Source organism: Astatotilapia calliptera, chromosome 4, assembly GCF_900246225.1.
Source record: "Astatotilapia calliptera chromosome 4, fAstCal1.2, whole genome shotgun sequence".
Lineage (NCBI taxonomy): Eukaryota > Metazoa > Chordata > Actinopteri > Cichliformes > Cichlidae > Astatotilapia > Astatotilapia calliptera.
This window is the reverse complement of record NC_039305.1, coordinates 3,443,130-3,464,633: the sequence shown is the minus strand read 5'-3', so window position 1 is coordinate 3,464,633 and position 21,504 is coordinate 3,443,130. Positions and strand designations below refer to the sequence as shown.

The following is a 21,504-nucleotide window of genomic DNA, read 5'->3' as shown; positions in this document are numbered from 1 at the left end:
GAGCTTATACAACCTTCATTTACTTAATCTGAAGAATCAGTTTTTCCTTAATGTGTTCAGAAGTTTCCACTATGGGGTGCCGGTTTAACTGGGTGCGTTGAGAGGACGCCCACATGTCATAGTGCTGAGAACGGCCGTTCCGAGTCCGACCCGCAGCCCTTTGCTACCTGTCTGTCCTCGTTTTCCTGTCGTTTCTTCACTTATCTAATAAAACTGAAAAAGGCCAAAAAGAGACTCCAGTCTGAGCACTTCCCATAATCGCAGACACTCGTCGGCGGAGGCTCAACTCATCCTCTTCGAGCCACGATCTGATTCCTTGGGTCAACAGCTGCAGCTCGTGGCTGTAGGTGAGGGTGGGAATGTAAATCACCCAGTAGATGGACCAGTGGGATCACAGGATGGTAACCTCAGAGATATTTCCTGCTTTGTGTGAAGAGAAATGATGCTTTGTGTCTAAAAAACACAATTATCCTATCGTTATTGAAAGAAACGCAAAGTAATGTAAATATCACACCGAATACTGAATCCTGTTTGGATTCGTGCTTCAGGGCCTTGAATCACTTTTTTAAATTATGATCATAAAAGTTTAAATTAATACGTTTAAAAGTGTATAAATCAGGCTTGACACTCACTACCAAAAATATATTTGTACCACAAAGAAGTAAAAGTTGTGACATTAGCGCTGAATATAATATAACGAATAATTAAGCAGACTCTGGGGCTTTCTTGTTAAAGCAGAATTACATATTTATCTGTTGTAGAGGGATATTAAAAAAAACCCAGCAGCAGCCTAAATGAAGAGCCTGAGATGTGCTCGTCTAAATCCTCTTAGAAACTCAATAAAGGCAGATTCTAGTTTCTTTTGTATGGAGCGTCTAATGAGAGCTGGATTAGACACAGACACAGTCAGTGCAAAGTGAATTTAGGAGAAAACCTGAAAGAGATGCAGACGTAGGGTTTCCTCGTTTTTTTATTCTCACATCAGAAAGGTGGAGAAGCTTTTGTGGTTATGCAGCACCGTTAACAGCCAACAGAAGATATGAGAAGAATTTTGTTTCCCCTGCAAAGGCCAGGAGCATGTCATTAACAGAGCAAAGAAGAGAATGTACAAACATTACAAAACAGTGGTTAAGGAAATCATTCAGCTCCAGACATCACTAAGAGGAAAGCAACAGGATTATAACTGTACAAATCAGGAGCCGTGAAGCTAATTTACAAAACCAGCAGCATGAGACAAAGACAGGAACACGAGGATTTCCCCACTGATCAGACCCTTCCAAAGACTGCAGACGGGGAACGCTGCTCAAACCTGAGCAGTCAGTGGAAACAAATGTAATACTGGACCACAGTACAAAGGTCGTGCATACAAACACTGTTCACATTACAGAAAAAGTGGAGAAAAAAAAAATCATTCTGTCTCCTTTATCCACCTCACCTGATTTCTCTCTCATGGTTTGGCTCATTACCAAAAATCCCACCTTGCCCGAGTCAAACTGAAATAGCATGAGTCGCTTTCATTACGCCTGCCCACCAGCAGGGGGCGCCAACTACTTAGAAAAGAAACAGTGGTTCTCTGAAAACTGCATCTGGTCACAGAAACAAAGCGCTGTGCATTAGACCAAAAAAGTGCAAATGTGAATCAGATGGATTTAAAACATCACTGTAACTTTACAGAAAGCAAAAAAACAAAAACAACTCCATGTGTTCACAAAACATTACCAGCAGAATACACTGAAGCACTGAGCGGCTCTACACACTGTACATGTGTAACTACTGAGAAGAGTTTTCAATGTCGGCTTGTTTGGCATTGAACGTGTGGTTAGATCACTACTTTGCTTCTTGTTTGATCAAGTTTAAATCAGTTTTCCATTTGAAGAAATGCTTCAGTTTAGACAACATTACAGACCTTTGGCTTCTGTTAAATAAAAGTTAAATTCAGCTCCTACATTAACACTAACGTCTGATATAACATCATATAAGAGCTACTGATCAGAGTGGATATTTAGCACCTCATTCGATATCCTCCCTCATGTTCAAAACACTGAAACTGATCAATCTCCGAGTTTTGACACTCAAATAACCCCCAAAGTGGAATGTGACTGACTTCAAGTGATACAAAAGACGGCTATCAAATTTCTCAAATACTCTTTCAAATATTTATGAATGTGCCAAGGTCAACAGCAAGTGTAAAAGTTCAAAATTCCCTTCCTGACTGTCAAAGGATTTGTTTTTATTTTTACAAAACGGCTATAAAGTAGCTTTTCTTCATTGGCTTAAAAATCTGTTTTCCTTGTTAGAAAACAGTAAACAATTCACGGTCATTGTTTTCGTAAACCTTACGGCTGTCGTTGCAGCTTCAGCGGGCAGTCGAGGGAGTCGCCCCGCGCTCGGCGCGAGAGCACGAGGGTGACGGGACGGGAAGCGCCCTTGTCTGGGGTCGCGGTCACGAGTCGAGGAGGGTGTCTGAGCTGGGAGCGTTGTAGAGGTACTTCCAGATGGCGTAGTAGTGCACTGCCGCCGCCAGCGCCACGAACATGTGCCAGATGGCGTGGGCGAATGGGATGACGCCATCGCTCTTGAAGAAGAAGACACCGAGGCAGTAGATGAGTCCTCCACAGGCCAGCTCCTGAAGACCGTCTGTGTTGCTCTGCAAAAACACACAAAAATGGATACATGTAACATATTCATTAAACATTACTGTTTAAAACACATTGCTGACTGTGCACTGATTGGTTGAATCGTTACAACCTGACCAGTGAGCAGGTCGGTAGGAAGAATCGGGCAGCTGGTTTGTAGCAGCTGAACCCTCAAAATGAGATTGAGTAAACCGTTTTTTGTAAGCGCATCGTGGACGGCGCCGTTTTCACAGACGGAAGACAAAGTCGAAAATAACTTTGCAAGAATGATTTGCTACACCTGAGCAGCTAACCCAAGTAAAGTGTGCAGGACATAACAGGAGCCAATGGACATAATGAAATATCAGAAAGTGCACACAAACCACCAAAGCACCACAAAATCCTGCAAAATATTAACAATAAAACATGCAGCATGCACAGAAAAGGATTACTGAGATGTGTGGCTGCTATTTCCACTGAGACCAGTAGAAGCAGAGATTAAAACAAAGACGAGGCGCCACAGCAGGATTCAAAAATTATTTTTCAGCTCTGAATCGTTTTATATGAATCATTAAATCACAAAGAAAACTTTAAATGCATCGTTTGTTTTCTGTGAACTCTTGTCAAACACCCTAAAGAGGAAGTAAGACACACTGCTAACAGCTCCACCCTGCAGATGTTCGGTTTATCGGCTGAGATGAAGAAGTGATGTGAGGGTTTAAGAATTAAGCTGAATGTGATTGTGCTTGTATTAATAAAAATATATATTACCATTGATGTCACCACAGATGCGGGAAAAAATCCCATCGACAAATAGAAGGCCAGCTCAACGAGTTTATACCTGTGGAGGCAAAAAAGGGGGGAAAGTGTGTGTTTACGAGGTCTGTGCCATGCAAAGGAAAAGTGAAACACAAGCAAGGCAGGGAGATGATCAGATCTGACACAGGCGGCGTTTGGAGGATGTGACAAAGTGAAATCATGAGGAAAACGGATTTTCGGGCATGAGTGTAGAGTTTTGAGACGTGTTTTGTATCCAGGGAAGAGTTTCGAAGCACTGTGGTTACTTCAGACTAACACAGAAAGACATTTCTAGCTATTGTGATTTTTCTTTCCTGGCTTTCTCAATAAAATGTAAAAAAACGAATGAAGAGTGAAAAACACTTTGCGAGCTCACTTTTCATGGTAGTTGAAGACATAAATGGTTCCAGCAGCAGCCATGAGCCACACAAACCAGCGCATGTGTGCTGCGAGGGGGCCCAGTTCACGCAGGTTCAACCTGAATAAAGATGAAAATCCAAATTAGATCAAGTTAGATCTCCGTGTATGACTCAGGTCCAGGGGAGTATATCATGCTGTCTGTCTGACACTCACCAAGGTGTGTAGGAGGCAGCAATGAAGAAATAGATGACCACTCTGTCACACATGTGAAAGCAATGCTCCACTGACCTGAAACAGACGACACTCAGGTTTATGCCGTTTTCCTCAACAACCATCATTTTCATGCCCACTTAGGCAGAAACATTTCTGCCTAACAGGACGTGAGATTGTGTTTCCATACCAGCAGTGAGTAATTTGCAAGTGTATGGAAATTATTGTCTGAGCAGGACAGACAAAGAACCACAAAAAAAAATAAAAAAAATAAAACAATGAGGTCGCAGGTCATTTGTCTGCAGCGTGACGCAAATGCAAACAAAGTGAATTTGCTAACACGCTAAAGGTAAACAAAAGAAGATGGGACATACGAGTCACCATAACAGCTCAACATTTCACAGTATCAAAGTATGAGAAGCGCCACACCCACTCACATGATTTTAAAAAAAGCAAAAGAAATAATGAAATGGAAAGAACACGCTAACGAAAGCATTACTCGATACACAGTAATGTTGTAATTCGCAGCGGCGTCTGAATATGTAGCATTATGTCCTGCGCAGTGATCAAAAATGATAGAATGGCAGAAAAATGGCCGATGGATGAGAAGAAAGATGGCAGCGTATATCTACCTAAAAGCAACAAAGTATTTGTGAAAGCAAAGCAACAAAGAATGTTGATTTTATTCATTTAGCTCACACCAAATATCATCATCATATTTTAATTATTTAATAACAAGAAAACAAAGGACTGTCCAAATGTGTCTTTTCCAAAAAACTCACGATATCCGGAGACTGATCGTATGTATGAAAGCTTTTATTAGAACAGTCACTCAAGGTAATACTTGAAATTCCATGAGATGACCTCAAGCACAGATTAGAAGTGGGCCATAAGGGTCCGTCTGCTTTGCATCACTTAAAATAGCACCAGATTTATTTTTTTTTTAATGGATGCACGAAGCAGATGATGAGGACAGGAAGTCAGAGAAATGGCACAGAGAATGTGGGCAATTTCCAAAAATAAAAGAGCCTGTGCAGACTAAACGCTCCACTTTGGAAACACTGGAACAAAACTAACACAAAAACACACACACCCACCAGTATTTCTGGCATGAATCTTCTGCCTGAGTGCTTATTAATGCTTCAGTCCTCACCTCATGTGACTCTTCTTCCAGGTGATGATATGAAACACGGTGGAGACGAGGAAGAGGGCACACAGGCCCATGCCGTACACCCAGGCCGTGATCCTCTCCCAGCGGTTGTCCGACAGACAGTGCAGCAGCGTCATCCCCACGAAGGCTGGCACGATGAGGAGCTGCAAGGATGAGGGAGAAATCACAGAATAAATAAATTATTAAGACAGTTAAAGAGCAACTGTGAAATTACACGGAGGCCTAAACAGTTTGGAGCCACTCACTGCATGGGTGTAAAAGTTTGCAGCATGCTCATAGCAGGTAGGCTGGTAGCGGCAGTTTGCAGAGGCCCGTCTGTTCATGAACCTGAAACACACACAAAAACAAACAGAACAAAACATTAAAAGACCCCACGGCACCTCACCAACAAACCCACCCTTCAGTATCTGCGCTTTAAGAGAGGAATTTAATTACATCAGAGGGACAGCTCAGGTGGAGACAAAGTTTGAGCTGTGGATGTCCCTAAAAACAAAAGCATCCAAAAGAAGAACTTTATCTAGACAATATGCGTACACTGATTTTTTGAATATTTATGTACATTTATTTATTCATTCTAACATCACATATTACACAACCCGTGCAAAACAATTAACATAGGTTACATGTTGTATATGTGCTTATATATGTGCCTGGCCTTTATTCTTATCATTAGAGCTATCCTACCTTCCAAGTACAAAAAAAGAAATACCAGCAGACAGATGAACAACAATATTCTCACATTTAATGCTTTGAAATATATTTTTCTTAACACTGAAAAATGCAAATACTGCTCAAATCACACTCTCCTGCACTGAAAAAAGTCTGTACACAGTTTCAAGTAAATTATGATTTTGTTTTAAACTTTATTTAAAAAATAAACCAAATCATTATAAACAGTGGCTCAGTGTGATCATATTAAATAGTCTAGAATTAACAACAACATCTGCCATTAGCTTATTTTACTGTCTCCGAACCAAAAGATTAAGATATTTAATTAAGATTAAGTGTAAGATGTAAGTCGAGGCCAGAAAATGAAGCACTTTTTTAAAATCAATGTTCGAAAAATAATTTATTATCACTCGTAGACTGAATTATTAATTTTAAATCACAGTTTAGCGCCAGTTTGTTAAAATTTAAACGTTTCGATATTTAAAGTGAAAGTTCCTTTCGTTTGTCTAAAACAGCGCTTTGCTAACGGCCAGTAGAAAGAGGAACCTAAACACTGAGTGCTTTATAAAAGTATGTAGCGTTGAAACCTCCCTGTTTTTTCTCCAATCTCATCCAGGCACAACCAAAACAGCATTTTTCGTTTTTCAGATTTCCGCTTACCTCTGAAAGCTGTTCACACGCTTCATTCCGGTGTCTTTTTTAACTGCGGGAAGCAACGAAAAATGGACCACAGCCAGCAAAGTAAAGAGCAAAAGCCCAGCTTTAAAGAGGGAGGGATAAAACAATAAACTGTCCTGACAAGCCAAAGGAAACGAAAGGCCTAGCATTAGCTAGTCGGCTAACGTTCTGCTGTTCATAAGCTAACTTGCACTACGGCTACAAGGCACCGGCAAAATTAATACCCCTGCTGCAAAGGCACCATTTTAGTCTTTTTCGTAATACCATTCTGCAGCAAATACTGACTCACTGCCTCTTCTTTGCGCAATAAAGATCCATAAGCACCCCGTGGCAGCCAAGACAAACTAAAAACACCCCCGCAAATAAGCAACCCCGCCGGCCAAAGACGAGCTGCTACCCGCTGATCCGCTCTACAAAAAATATGATTTCTTTTTGAGCTGCACAGAGTCACAGCAGTGGTGAGATGCTGAGTGGCACGGCATGAGCCAATGAAGAGCAACGACGTCGGAAAACGACCAATCAGATCTCAGGTGGGCGGGATCCTGTAGAGGGATGTGTCATTTTTGGTTGACAGTTAAAATAGTGACAATGGCACAGTTTATGGCAATGACGGTTGAAAGGATAGTAATAAAACACAATTAGTCTTTTCACCTTCTAAGATGCATAAAGCTCAATTGAAAGTTAATTAATAATTTACCAGCACTTTTAATAGTTTTTTAATAGTTTGCAAAGATTTCCGGCTGCTGTCCATCATCATTAAACTTCAGTTTATTAGGAACTGTTTGACCTTTGACGTTAAACTTTGTAAATATGGAAACAATGGTTTCCTAACCATTATTTGATTTGTTTAATTTTTAACTGACTTCCTGCAAATTAAAACAAGAGTGATTTCTAAGTTTCCTAAAATATGCCAGGCTGTGCACACTCAGTAGTCTGCTGCTGTTCTAGTAAGCAAAACAAGCTCTGTGGGAAGATCTTCTAAGATGGGGATGTGGTACATATCACTGTTGTTGTCCCTACAGTATACAGTCACCATGAAATCTTAGCATGTAATGCTTTAACTCAGTTTCAGCTTCTTTTTGCAGATATTAATCATATGACGGATTTTACAGTAGGCTTAAAACATGAAAAATGGGCCGCTTTATCTTAAAAGTTTCTTATGGTGCAGCACGAGTTTATGCAGCAGCAGACTGACTCACACAAGCAGAGAGTGAACTACACACAGTATCACACTGTGACAGCCTTGTTACATAATAGCACCACAACTTGACCAGTGCCCCTTAGCTATAAGAGAGCTGTGAGAGTGTTTATGTAAGACTGAAGTGAAATCCTTCGGATTAATGAAGTTCACGCCGTGCAGTTTTAGCCTCAGAGCATTCGTACCATCTTCTCTGTCTACGAATGTTTTATAGCTCAAAGAATTTGAATATTTTTAGCAAACACCACAAAAATCTGGTTATATTGCACATTGGAAATTGTACACCCCTCTTGGGTGTAGCCTGTCACTGTAAATAAAAATCAGCACACAGCAGTTACTACACCAGCGAGGGCAGAGAATAGGATTGATCCAGACAAAGACAAACGGCTCATTGTGCTTGGTTGAGTTTTAAAAAGGACGTTGGCACAGACAATGGGAGAGTGCCAGAGGCCATGTGTCAAAGGACAATGTCTTCTTCTGTTCGGTTTCTCTCTTAGTTGACACTGGCCTGAGAGCTGCAGGTGGCAGCCTGTCACAGCAGCCTAGAGTAGCTTCCTGTCCCTAAACAGTCCAGGTCTGTCTGTGTCTCACTTGCACTGATCACCTTCTCAGCTGGATGGAGTTTCCCTGCTGTGTAACCTGCACTCTTGAATCGCAGGAGCAGCTGTATCAATTTGCACCTACTCCTGTCACCATGAGGGCAGTGACTGGATTTAAAGCTGCAACCTCATCTTACTGCTTCCAATACTATTGTCACGGAAAACAACACCCAGTGCTTCACCAAAGCCCTACAGTTCAGGAAAATCAAGCAGATTTGTATTTTCCTCCTATCTCGACTAAAATAAACCAATAATTAACGAATTAATTTGAGGTGTTGTGTTCATTTACAGTTCGAAACTATCATTATCAGTCTCTTGAGTCACATTTCCAGCCTTCTGTTTACTCTCCTTTAGCTCTGTTTTGGTCACATTCTTCCTCAGCTGCTACACGATCAAGTACAATCATCAGGTGCTCTGTAAATAAGTGACTGTTGCATTTGAAAAAAAAAAAGACTATTAACTTGAAGAGTAAAAGTATGGACTAGAAAGCTAAACAATGGCCTGAAACTCACTCACAAAAGCCCAGAAGAACTGCAGAGTCCAGCACTAGTTATTTGTTATCTTTTATCATATATCAGACTGTATCTTTTTTAATTGGTTTGATCGACTTCTTCTCAAACTGAATTTGAGAGTTATTCAATGATTTAATCAGAATTAAGATGAAAAGTTTTATAGGGATCAAAGCAAAGGAACCAAATGGTCATTTTATTGTCTCGTGGAAATACTTCGCCTCCGGTGCAGCTCGACCAACAACAGCCCAGTCAGAGAATGAAGCAGCTTATGTTTCACTGAGTCATGAAGCTCACGCTGGAGACCTAAAAGCCTTTATACAAACTTCTCCATATATGTGAAATTATTCCAAAGGACCTGCAATTAGATTGTGATGCGTTACTTCTGTCCTGTTAGCACTGACACACCTGTTAGAGCAGGATTTACCCAGCCGTCAGAATGATTGTGATAAAGAGCGATTACATTATTACACTAACAAACTACAGCTGCAGCGCTGCTCTAACAGACTCTTTGCATTTTATTTTGCTACAGTAAAAATTTAACCAAAAACACACGCGCGTCAGAAATCTAAGGTTTCAGTCTGCTGAGTGTAATATTTCATTCCTGCAATCATTTATTGTTTGATTATTTTATGAACTAATTGCGTTAATCCAGAAATATCAAAAGGAGACTGAGAAATGTTTATATAACTATGGAAATTCCTAAATGTACTACTTTATTTTGAAAAGGAATTGCAACAGCAATTTAGAGTAAGCTGAGCCGATTCTGTGTTATTTAACTTACGTTTGAGTGTCTTTGGTCATCTTTAATCTGGAATAATTGTTTAAAATCACAAAGTTTTTATCATTTTTTTAATCTCAGTCCATATTTCTGATTGAATGTAGGACGCTCTATGATAGCCACAAACTGGGGGCTTCGTATCTAAAACGTTTACTACTTTATAGTACTACTATATAAGTATATAGACTGACAGAACATTGTTAAAGTTCTCACTGATTAGGTTTTGGAAATACAAGTCCAACCTGTCTTTGCAGATGACGTAAATGCTTCCAAAGTGTAAACATGGGGATTTTTACAGTAAAATGTGACGCGGTCTTCAGCATTTCCTGCTTTGCCGATCATTTCTAGTCCCCACACACCTGTTCCTTGTTTTCTCACCAAGCCATGGCACATCCCGACCCTGTGATGCTAGAATCTGAGTATTTTCATCTGATACAGAGGCCAGCTTCCTGTTTTACTTCAGGCTTGTGTGTAACCACAGCTAAAACAAATCAAATCTTTGTAATCTCTCTGCAACTGTATGAATAGCTACAGTTAGAAATGCACGCTATCTAATCTTCCTGATAGCCCGGGGTCAGGGTTCAGGTATGCTTATGGTGCACCTGGAGAACTTTCAGTTTCCTTAAAAACATTTACTGCAGACAACACAAGGTGGAAAACACGACTCAGTCCTCCACATGTAAATACTGATGCAGGATTAGCAGAAAAGCAAAGAGAAAGCACGGCTCTCGGCTCTTAGTAGATTTGTCTTGTAGGGGAAACGTATAGACAAGTGCCCTTGGAATAAAAGAGGCTTTATGTGTACATGTGACAGGGGGTTAAACAGCTTTGTAATTGGTTTACTGTTTCAGGGTAGAATGCAAAGTCCATGGGTAATATCCAGTGGGTGATGAGGGGGAGGGGAGGTATTAAGAAAATGAGTATTTAAGACATCATTTGGTTGTTGCATATTAGCTAAATGAACCGACTGTGTTTGAGAATAGAATAGACTAGAATATCCCTTTCATGTACACGTATGTCGCCGTAATGAAATAAATGTACTGAATGTATTTAAAGTGTCATCACAAACCCCAAACATAACTTTACTAAAAATGAAGGCAAATAGTTGCTTTATTTTATTTAAAATTTCATGCACTTTTTGATTGCAAATTGTTTCCTTTTGCTTTCTCAAAAAAAGGACAATCAGTGTCGCACTACTGACAGTATGTTTTTGCTTTGCCTCATTATGTTGCAAACCTTTAATAGAAACATTAAAGCTTGCCATCACAGGGCTTTACTTTGACATTGAGCAGAGGATTATTTTACACTCTCCTGTTTGTCATCACTCACTCACTCCACTCATGGTGTCACAGTTTTCCTCATCTATTTAATAGATGCAATTTAATATTAACTACAAACACAGGAACAGCTTATTTTCCTTTTCTCGTCTTCCACAGTGAAAAAACTGAATCGAATATAATAAAATGAATAAGTGTTAATTAATCATGAACAATCTGTTTAACTGCCATCGAAAGAAAGAAAATGTCAAATGAATGAAACGTTTTTAAGTCTAAATAACTATTTAAACTTAAAAATGTTTAATTTGGCTTTAGCATGATGCACAATATAAAAGTACAATGGATCAGCACCTTTAAATCCCAGTGATTTTACAAAGCTTCTCATTCATCCAATCACCTGCGCTGCACGCTGGCATGCCATTGCCATGCAGAGAGGGCACAGCCTGAACCTCTGAGCCTGTTAATGATGGACAACTGGTCTGACGGGCAGAGCCACAGTCACCGCAGCACGAAAATGCAAAACTAAACAGAGTATTTAGGTCAGGAGCTCTCCCGCTGCAGCGTTTTCCGTACCCATCTTAATTAATCTCGCATCTATCGAGCTGAGCCTGCCGCTCTGTGTAATGGAAAGCACAAAGGCAGGATTACTATTGCTGCCGTTCTGTCCTCTTTTTACACACCTCAGTGTCAAAGGCCAACATCTATTATATCACAACCAATACTTAGAACGAGAACTGACTGTACTTTAACTGTGTCAGCTGGGAAACACATCCTCATTAGACAGAAATAATTTGGCCTCATTTAAAAAATGTAAAAAAAACTCCATCGATACACAAGAAGTTTTAATACTATATGTACAGTTTTATTAAAGTCTCATGTCTATTAGATTCTGGAAAGTATTGATCACGATGTCACATTTTTCATTTTGGAGGAGAAACTATTGTGAGAGTAGCTGAAATCTGCAAAAATACAAGAATTAGAGTGATTGAAACATTAACTCAAATATTACAGTGTGATTTTGATGTGTGCATGATATAATTAAAGTCTGCTGTTAGTACATTTAACCACCAAACTAAATGCAGTGACCTATCTTAAATGAAATTAGTGCTTAGTGCACATATTCACATTTTGTCCATATTTTATTTAATAATCTGTAGTTTATTATAGACGCTGGAGAGATTATATCTCTCGGCTGGCCTGGGAACGCCTTGGTATTCCCCCGGATAAGCTGGAGGAGGTGGCTGGGGAGAGGGGGGTCTGGGCCTCTTTGCTTAGGCTGCTGCCCCCGCGACCCGGCCCCGGACAAAGCGGATGAAGATGGATGGATGGATAGTTTATTATAGATGTTATAGATTTATTTAGGAGTGCTGTGATTGGTGTTCGGTTTTGATGTTTTTCGGCTTTGACTTGTCGATGTTGTGAGATTAAGCCATCCATGGACCCCATGACCACAGTAACACCTTTACTCTCATGTACTGTAGCACATGTACAGTACATGAGATTATCCTCATACATGTTATACATATCTCTGTACAATTTTTCTATACATATTTCAGTACATTGTTGCCTGTATATACAAACTTCAGTTGCTCATGTATGTAGGACCACTTTGTGTCTTCCTTTTACATTTTATATAATTTTCTCATCCGCAGGATAATAAAGGTCTATTCTATTCTATTCTATTCTATTCTATTCTATTCTACGCATTCGTACTATGTGAAACAAATATTAAAAGGTTGTAATTTTATAATAATTAAAAGGCTGTAAATTATAAACTAAAAGTGCAGTTTTAACAGTAGCAAAGATCTCTTAACGCCCTCTTTTGCCCATTGACCTTTGACCTTTGGTTATGAATTGGTTTCCTTTTTAATTAGGTAAAAAAAAAAATTAGTGTGTTTAAATTGGTGTTAATTAAAACTCAGTTACTCTATCATGCTATATCAGGTTTATGTGCCTTATCTTTTATGCTAGTTGCACTATTTTAATTTGCACAATCAAAATTATTTATTGATTTAATTTTTGCACAAACCAGAGAGAATCTAACTGAGGCTATTTCTGGAGCCGTTGTATATTTGTCTTCTGTTTGGCGAGCCTTTCCCTTTACAAAGAATCATCCTGACCTCTTTTATGAATGTGATCTGTTTATGGTGCATTTCTTAGAAGATCCAGGATTACACTGAGAGCCATCCAGACTTTAGATCCAGATTCAGACACAGCTATTTCTGTTGAGGGCTGGCAGCACAGCACAGCCGTAATCACAATGTCCAGAATAATCAGCAAACAGGACGGCTAGCTTCGTTTTTTTCCAAGTTTAATGTTGTTTCCTTTTTGTTAAATCCCAGATGTCTTTTTATATTTGTTTCTGTAAAATGAAACTGAAGCTATCATTGATGAATAAACTGCAAAACACATTGCTGTACCATGATTTCAGTGTTTTATAGCTACAATTACTGTGTATAATCCAAACTGTTTCTGAAAAGTTAACAACAATCATGTAAACTAAATACAAAATATTTTATATCTCCAAATGTGCAACAGGAAAGTTGCAAACTGCTGGAGAAAATGTTGTGAAGCAAATTGAGTTCAGTTCAGCAACATGTGTTTTTATATGTAAAGCAACAAGAGTCGCCTCTGGGTGCTCGAAGCAAAGACACATAATCACAATTCTTCTGTTGTCTCTGAAAATCTGTTTGAAACAAAGACAAAATAATCAACATAGTTTACCAAATGAAGAGAAAGACAAAGAGAAATATAATATACAGACGTTCCTGGGAATTCACCAGCGGACTCAAACATGAAACAGAAAAAATATCTTTCTGCTCTGAAATGTGAAGAAACATTGAAGGAAAATTAGAAATGGAGAAATAAACCGACGGGGTTACGAACAATCACACAAAGAATACATGCAGATGAGTTAAAGCTACGATTCAGCTTTTTGTACTGCTACTATTTATTTCCACACATTTAAATAATGATAAAGGGAATGATGATAGGTCTTTAAAATTAATTTAAAAAATGAATGCAATTCTTTTACATCTGTTAGGAGATTCTTAGATAATTAGTTCGTAATACTGTAATCCTGTGCAATATCTCATCTGCCCTCCTGTCATATTTCTTTTCAAGATTTTCTTATTTAATCACTAGTGTACATATGTTTATATTTATAGATACATATATATTTAGTCATCTTTTCTCTTTTACCACGTCTCTCTAATATTTTGCTCCTTACTATTTTTCTATTTTTTTTATTATTTTATTATATTTTATTATATTTTCTTCTACTGTACCATGCTGCTGAGTGACTGCTGCTCGTCAAACACATTTCATTGCAATGTTGACCCTGTGCTAACTTGCATATGACAAATAAAACTGAAAACTGACTTTTCTGCTTTTTAAATCTATTAAATGTATATTATATTATCAATTGTTAATTTGATTGTTTTCTTTTTGTTGGATCTTTTGTTCTTACATGCGGAGCTTTAAATACAAAGAACAGGAGGTGAAAGCTGCAGGGACATAAAAGTAAAGTGAATATCTTTTGATTTACTGATGTGTGAAAAAAACCCTACTAAAAGTACTAAAAGAAAACAGGCAGCATGGGAGCACTGGGCAGAGATGAAACAACATCACACACACACAACATAACTAAAGCAACACATTTGAATGTTAATATTTACATTCCTTTTTGACCCTTTGAAGGAAAAACATTACTGTACTGTTAAAAATGATCAAATCAGTGACCTGCTGTTAAAATACCTTCTCTCTCAGGGTTGGCATTTGCGGTATTTAATTATATTTGGTATTTTAAACTTATATCCGCCCTGTGACACTGAGTACGAGACAGAAACCATTACAGGTTGACAGGTTCTAGTGTCTCAGATGCTCAGATTACAGAGCCAGGAGCACCGGGGTCATTATTGTTAGCTGATTTCTTTTTAGGAAACGCTACAACTGATACAATAGAATCTCATTAAACTAAAGTAAAACATAATTTACCGGAAACATCTTTAGTTTTAGTCTCAGTGTCTGTGATCAAATTGGTCAACACAACCATCAGGAGTCGGTCTGATTTCTGAAACGCAGACCTGACTGTGCGTGGGTGTTTGTATTGTAACACCTGGTCTGAATTCCTGTCAGTTATCACTTATATTATAATTAAAACAACAACAAGCAGTTAGAATAATAAAAGGCACACGAGATTAACAATACAGACGACCTGAAGTGAAAATGTAAACAGTTTGATCACAACCGGAAGGAGCATAAAAGCAGATCATAGCCAAGTCCTGGAAAAGCTTTAGAGATGGAGACGTTAATAACACCCTCTCGTGCACTCTCACTCTGCAGCTTTATGTTAACTGTGCACTGTTTGCTCGACAAACACAGCTAATGTGAGTGCTCGCTTGTTTCTCACACCTTGATATGCTTTATCTGCACTTCGGTGATGTGGCAGACAAAAGGAAACCCTTCGAGCTTAACCCCGGCTTTATGCTGCTTATTCTTATCGAAATGTTTAAGATATTAGGCAAATTAACTTTTAACGTGGGGATCTAATAATGCTCGCTCAGGAACCTGATAAGAAACTTTCAACAACTACATCGATGCACGTCACATTTCCTCGAGTTATGTAAGAGGTGACAGTTAGTCCTGCCTTAAACAATTGTTCAGCACTGACCCCTGAACTGCAGCCAGATCTGAGCACTTGGTTTCAATAAAGCCAAGATGACTGTTTTATATGGCAAAGAGGTGCAAAGTCCAAAGACACTGAAGAATATTTATTCTGCATAACAGCACGTTTTATATTTTTCTAACCTTAATCCAGAACCTTTCATCCCACTCTTCTCAGTCAGCGCAACAGACATGCCCCTCTTATTCTTCATCTTTTATTGGTTGTGACATTTGCTTTCCAGAGGTGACTGCAGGCTTTGCCTTTAGATCCTTGAGATAAAGAGGGATTTCACGTGCATGCACACAGTACTTAAATACATCAACACATGTCACTCTCCCTTACCGTCCGAGTTTGGTCCTATGTAGGTCAAATCGTAGCATTGTCCCAGGAAAAAAGTCAAAACAAAAGAACAAAAATAACCCCAGAAAAAGTGCAAAAATGAGTTGGGTATAAACAGAGGTAAGTTGCACTCAGACCATCGTGCTCTTCTTCTCCCTGAAGTCTGAGTTCGATGGCTCGTGGTAGGTGGTGATCATGTTGGCTGTGTCCCACCGTCCCACAGGTGCTGAGGAGTTCTGCATCACCACCAGTCTGATGGGAGACTGAGTGGGTTGTGGGTCCGGGGCGTACTCCTTGGTAGGATCTTTGCCCCGACAGTCATACATTATACAGGATATCAGGAAGACGAGGAGCAAGATAACGTAGCTGGCGATAAGGATGCAAAGGTTCAAAGTGACGGGGTCAATCTCCTGGTAGTTTTCCAGAAAGCCCATGATGCCTGCCTCATGCTGGGTGGCCCAGAAGGCCCTGAAACCAGCACCTCAGTGGACGGAGAGGCAGAAGGCGTCAACAGCCGCTACACACCAAGAACACTAAGCAAGCCTGGTGACAGCAGGGCTCTCTCTCTCTCTATCCTCTTCAATCCGCCCTCCCTCCTTGCCCTCCGTCCATCCTCTCTGCCTCGCTCCTGTCTTCTTCCTCCTCTCTGTGTCAGACAAGCGCTGTGGATGTGTGGCTTTGAGGTAAAAATACTTTAATCCTCATCTCTCCTCCAACCTGGAATTTCTGCCATCCCTAGCTCTCTTTAATAGCTTCAGTTGTAACACAGCAACAGATTCTGTGTTACATCATCATGGGAATATTTAATTACTGTGTGTGTGACGTATTTTAGCGTGTGTGTGTGGTGTAATCTTAATCTTGATTGTAACTGGGGATTGACGGAGGAAGCCATCTGGCTGAATAGAAGCCACTAAAAAGTCACTCAGATAGAGCTCACACACCAAGCAGAAGACTCAGTCTCACAGAGGGTGCGACACACTTTCTTCCTAAAATATCTTTTCAATGATTTTGATTTTGCAGAACGTTCAAATCCAGACGGATTACGGCACCCGTTGACCTCCGGGTGTCACAGAATCAGAGATTACCACGAAGGGAATCATCTCTGCTTGTGCACGGCACACGGAGGTGGGAAAAACAGGAAATAAAAACAGCAATAAATAATGTGGAACGTCTCAGGTCGTGTTTGCACCTGTTGCTGCAGTGCAGGAAATTTTGAGTGTGATGGACAGCAGGGGGCAGCAGTTATCAGCATTAGAAGAAGTAAAGCTGCAGGTCAACTTTGACCCAGACAACCTTTCTACAAAGAGAGCAGAAATCAAACAGCAACTCGTGTTGAGATAATGACATGAAAAATAAAGAAAGCTACAATTTTTAGTGCAAAACCTTCTGGTTTTTCCACACTGAAGACAGTCTTTGTGTGGTGTGAGATTACAAGCTGGGAACCAAGTTTTAATACAGAATAAGCTACACTAAAGGTCATCACAGATACATAGTGTGCTTCATGAGTAGTAGTCCCAGTGGTATCAGTATTAAACACACAGCACTCATAGCAAAATAAAACCAAAGTCATGAAATTATTGGTTTAAAACCTTTTACAATACTATCTGCAGCAGAAATACTGCAGATGACATTTGATTAATAGAAAATCAGAAAAGATGATCCCACAAGCGTGTTTTCAGACAACATAATCAATCAGGAGGATCACTCTGGGACCTCAGAGTCCTGATTGTGCAAGAAAACCGGAGACTCCAGCTACAAAACAAGAAGGAAGAGAAAAGAGTAGATGAAGGAGCTTTTATTTCTTTATTGTAATGTTTCCTGCCTTTACTTAGAGCTCTACGATTTCTTCTGTTATTTCTGTTATTTCCTTCCCTTTAACGTTGTACTTAAACGAGTCTTTGCTATGTTTTAAAACTTTGGAGTCTTCTTAATTTCCTGATTTATTTTACAGATTTTCCAACTTTAGGACCTTGGGCATGATTATATACTTTGTAGAAGATGGTTTTCTCAGCTCTTATGGGATCAGAAAATACTTACTCTCACATATGCGTCTTTTTTCCCTTAAAAACTCCCACTGTTACCGCCTATTTCTATTGTATCTACTAGAAAGTTATTTTAAGGACTGAAACTTTTCCCCTGAATTCAGAAAAAAACAACTTATCAGTTCAGAAAATTGAGAAATTATATCAGGACCTGCTACAATATATATTTTTACTGACGTCTACAAGTTTAACAGTCTCATTGGATCTCGGGGGATTTTCACCCCACAAAGAGATTTCATAACATAAACAGTTCAGGATGAAATCAGGCACCGATCTGCTCCAGCTCTCCTGCAGACAATCAGTCGTGATGTTTCCTGCCTCGCGGTTTAAAAGTGAGTTTGAGCAGCAGATTGTACACATTAAATGTGCAGAGTACAAAATGACCTCACTGCTCTCTTCACGTTCAGGCCTGTAATCCCTCTGTATGTCCCAGGAAACAGGCTTAACCCCTGAACCTGCCCGAGCACTCAGCTCCTCTTGAAGCTTGCTGGAGGGGCAACTCCACCGAGAAACAATCTCTAACCTTTGTAAAACTTTACACTACCTTTTTGTGTTTGCAATTTTATATACAAATAAAAACCATCATTCCAAACTGTTCCTTTTGTTTTTTAGAAACACGAGCACTTTTAAAGACTAAAAAAAGTTTAATCGAAACTCTTAAAATGGCAGCAAGTCAGAGGAAGAGTGATGTTTCTGTCCTGGGGATGTTTGTGTTGTCGTGCTCTCAGAGAACGATTAGCTCAGAGGATGTAATAGGTTTGTCTGTGTGTACAGCAGCCTCTCGGGTGGAGTTTCTCCTGCTCATATCTTGGGGATAGATCTTCCCCCAGCGTCGCCAGACTCTGGTGCCAGGGAGTCCGGCAGCGTCTGCGGGACCTGGAGGCAGACAGACAGCTGGGACACATGGGAAAGGATTGTGTTGACAAATTGTGCACTTTACTTCGGCCGTGTGCGTCTGCGAGCCGAGGATGTTAAGAGTTTTTATATTCTTCCTGTGTCTCTCAGGCACGAAGCACCGACAGGTTGTTTGCTCGTTTTTCACAGCGAGCCTCTGATTCTCCCTGCGGGGGATCCTCCCCTCCATCTCACACATCCTGACCTCACCTCTGCTCTCCCTGCGTCAACCATCCCCCAAAACAAATGAGTGACCTTAAGACATGACCTTACCAAAAAACAAAAAAAACCCTTCTGGTATTTTCTTTCTAAAAGCTTGTACGTTTTTCTTGGGTGTGGATAACAACGTAAGAATGATAAATGTGGAGTAAAAGGCCAATAGATTACTCATACAGACAAATGCAGATAGTGTTTATTTCCTGCTTTACTCTTCCTTTCTTTGTTTGAGCAGTGGAAAAAGAATAGAGAATAAAACTGTAGAGCATCATTTTGTTCTCAGTTTGTTTGTCCACCCTTTAAAAACCTAACAAAGGATCCCGCATTGCATTTATTATCATTTTATATTGTTCTGATAGCAGAAACATAGACTGTAAATAAAGGATGGACATAGGCTCTTTTCAAGCCTCAACACACCGCAATCTCATAATGTTCAGAGGAGATGGTGCACCAATAACTTATATGATAACTTATTTAGCTTAATATATATGTGCACATACTGAAAATGACAGCCTCCACACAGCATTTAATCTCTTAATAGACTCAACTGGCTTCTCTAAATGTAAAAGAACCCACCCACCACTTTAATTTGAGATCAGGGGTCTCAAATTCAAATGAGCCACAGGCCACTGCTGGCACCGTCATCTCATTGGACTGCCACTGTAGTGTTCACGTAGTAGAAATAATTATATTTGTTATTATTATATTTACATGCTTCCCGTTTCTGCTCAGTGACAACTCGTACTTTTCAACTCTCCTTTTTCTCCCTCACAGACACATAACAGGTATGGCCATCCATTCTCCCTCATCACTGCCTCATGGGCAGTGATGAGGGGCAACTGTTGTTGTAATTTAGTGCTACATAGATAAAACTGAATTGAAACTTAATTGCACTGAGCTTATGTGCGACATGCATGCATGCTGTAAATCCCTCCTAGTTAATGTTAACATACAAATAATGTGATCTCCATTCATGAAAAGAAGAAAAAAACGGTGCTTCTAATAATAATTTCTAAATAAATAAATATGAATATTTACATGTGAGTTTAAATCTGTGTCATATTCGCCACATCAGGCAGTTTTTTGTAATTAAAAAAATAACCTCATCATTTTGTACAACTTAAAAATGTATTGTGTGATTTATTTAAGTTACACTGATGAAGTCTCAAAAACTCACTAAAGTCACGTAACACATGACACACTTGGCTTTAAATGGTTAAAATCTCAAGAGAATAAAACTGAGTGGAGAAAGGGTTACACAGTTACAGTTACACAACAGTTCAAATCCACCGTTCAATCCTTGGAATTAGAATTTGCTCATTTTCCTTTAGTGGGCCATGAGGGAATATTTTGTTCAGGCTGAACTGGTCTGCAGGGGCAGAAAACACACAGAGGAAGGAGGTGATGAAGATGGTGAGTCCTTCGTCTTCTCCCTGTAACAGCAGGGGTTTTCCATGAAGTCTTACACAACCGAGATGCTGCTCAGAGAACGATCGGGGCTACGTAACAATTCTTTCCTTTGACCATTTCATCATTTATGTATTTATGCAAATTAAAAATATCTTTTCTTCATTGTAATTTTTTAAAATAAGAGTTTAAGTGATGCCAAGACTGAGAAAAAAAAGGTTAAATAAAAACAACTGATGTAAAGACTAAAATAATACTAAAAATCAGCTGTTTTGAAGCCCAACAAAGGTGAAGTACCTGATATTTAAACACTCACTCACTATTTGTCTATCTGGGGTTTATTCTACAGCATGGTTGTTATCTACACATACACACGACGGGTCACTACTAATGAGAAACTCTTCTTTGTAAGAGATCAAACTTATACATTCTCATTATATCTTCCTCCTCTTCATACACCTCCTCCACAACTGCTCTCTCCTCCCTCATTTCCACACTCATCCTCTTCCTCCTTACCTCAGTCACCATCTGCTGGAATTAAGTCACAAAGGCATAAGCATGCTTATCTATTCCTAATATTGCCAGAATTACTTACTGTCAGCAGATAAGACATGCGACCCTCCCATCTACAGACAGCTGGCAACAAGCGGCTAAACAACAACAACAGCTGGTTATAAACTCACATTATGCCAGCTAATATTAGGCACGAGTATTCTAAAATCATATTCTCCCTCTGATAAACAGTTTGATTACATTCTCACATCTTATTTATCCAAGTCCAACAATGTTAGATCCATTTCAAAGAAAGTTTCTCTAACACAGCTGCAGAAACAGCAGCGCTTACCAACAGAAATTCAACAATACACATCAGTATAGCGTTCATGAGTGAACCTCACTGAGTCATCGATTCGTATCGGACAAGATGTGACCACGTGGCATATTGACAGCTGAGGTAAACACAGGAGCTCGTTCAGTGAGAGACTGAGATTACCGAAAAGCACCACTGAACGACACAGGAAATCATTCCTGCCTGTGGCCATCTCCCTGTACAACGCATCCACTTAACACACTGTTT

The 21,504-nt window shown here is 39.5% G+C and overlaps 1 protein-coding gene across 2 annotated transcripts; it reads right to left on the bottom strand.

Moving 5' to 3' along the window:
• Positions 1-939: 939 nt before the first annotated feature.
• On the bottom strand, positions 940-16,382 carry mmd (monocyte to macrophage differentiation-associated). 2 transcript variants are annotated; one of them, XM_026164015.1, is made up of 7 exons: positions 15,874-16,382; positions 5,400-5,481; positions 5,137-5,297; positions 3,987-4,061; positions 3,790-3,891; positions 3,387-3,456; positions 940-2,647 (listed from the first exon to the last, which is right to left on the bottom strand). In XM_026164015.1, exons 1-7 carry the CDS (start codon positions 15,909-15,911, stop codon positions 2,444-2,446), a joined length of 732 nt encoding a protein of 243 aa, XP_026019800.1. In that variant the 5' UTR covers positions 15,912-16,382; the 3' UTR covers positions 940-2,443. The 2 variants fall into 2 exon arrangements, with proteins under 2 accessions (XP_026019800.1, XP_026019799.1); XM_026164014.1 differs by lacking the exon at positions 15,874-16,382 and adding an exon at positions 6,484-7,038.
• Between the last annotated feature and the right edge of the window lie 5,122 nt (positions 16,383-21,504).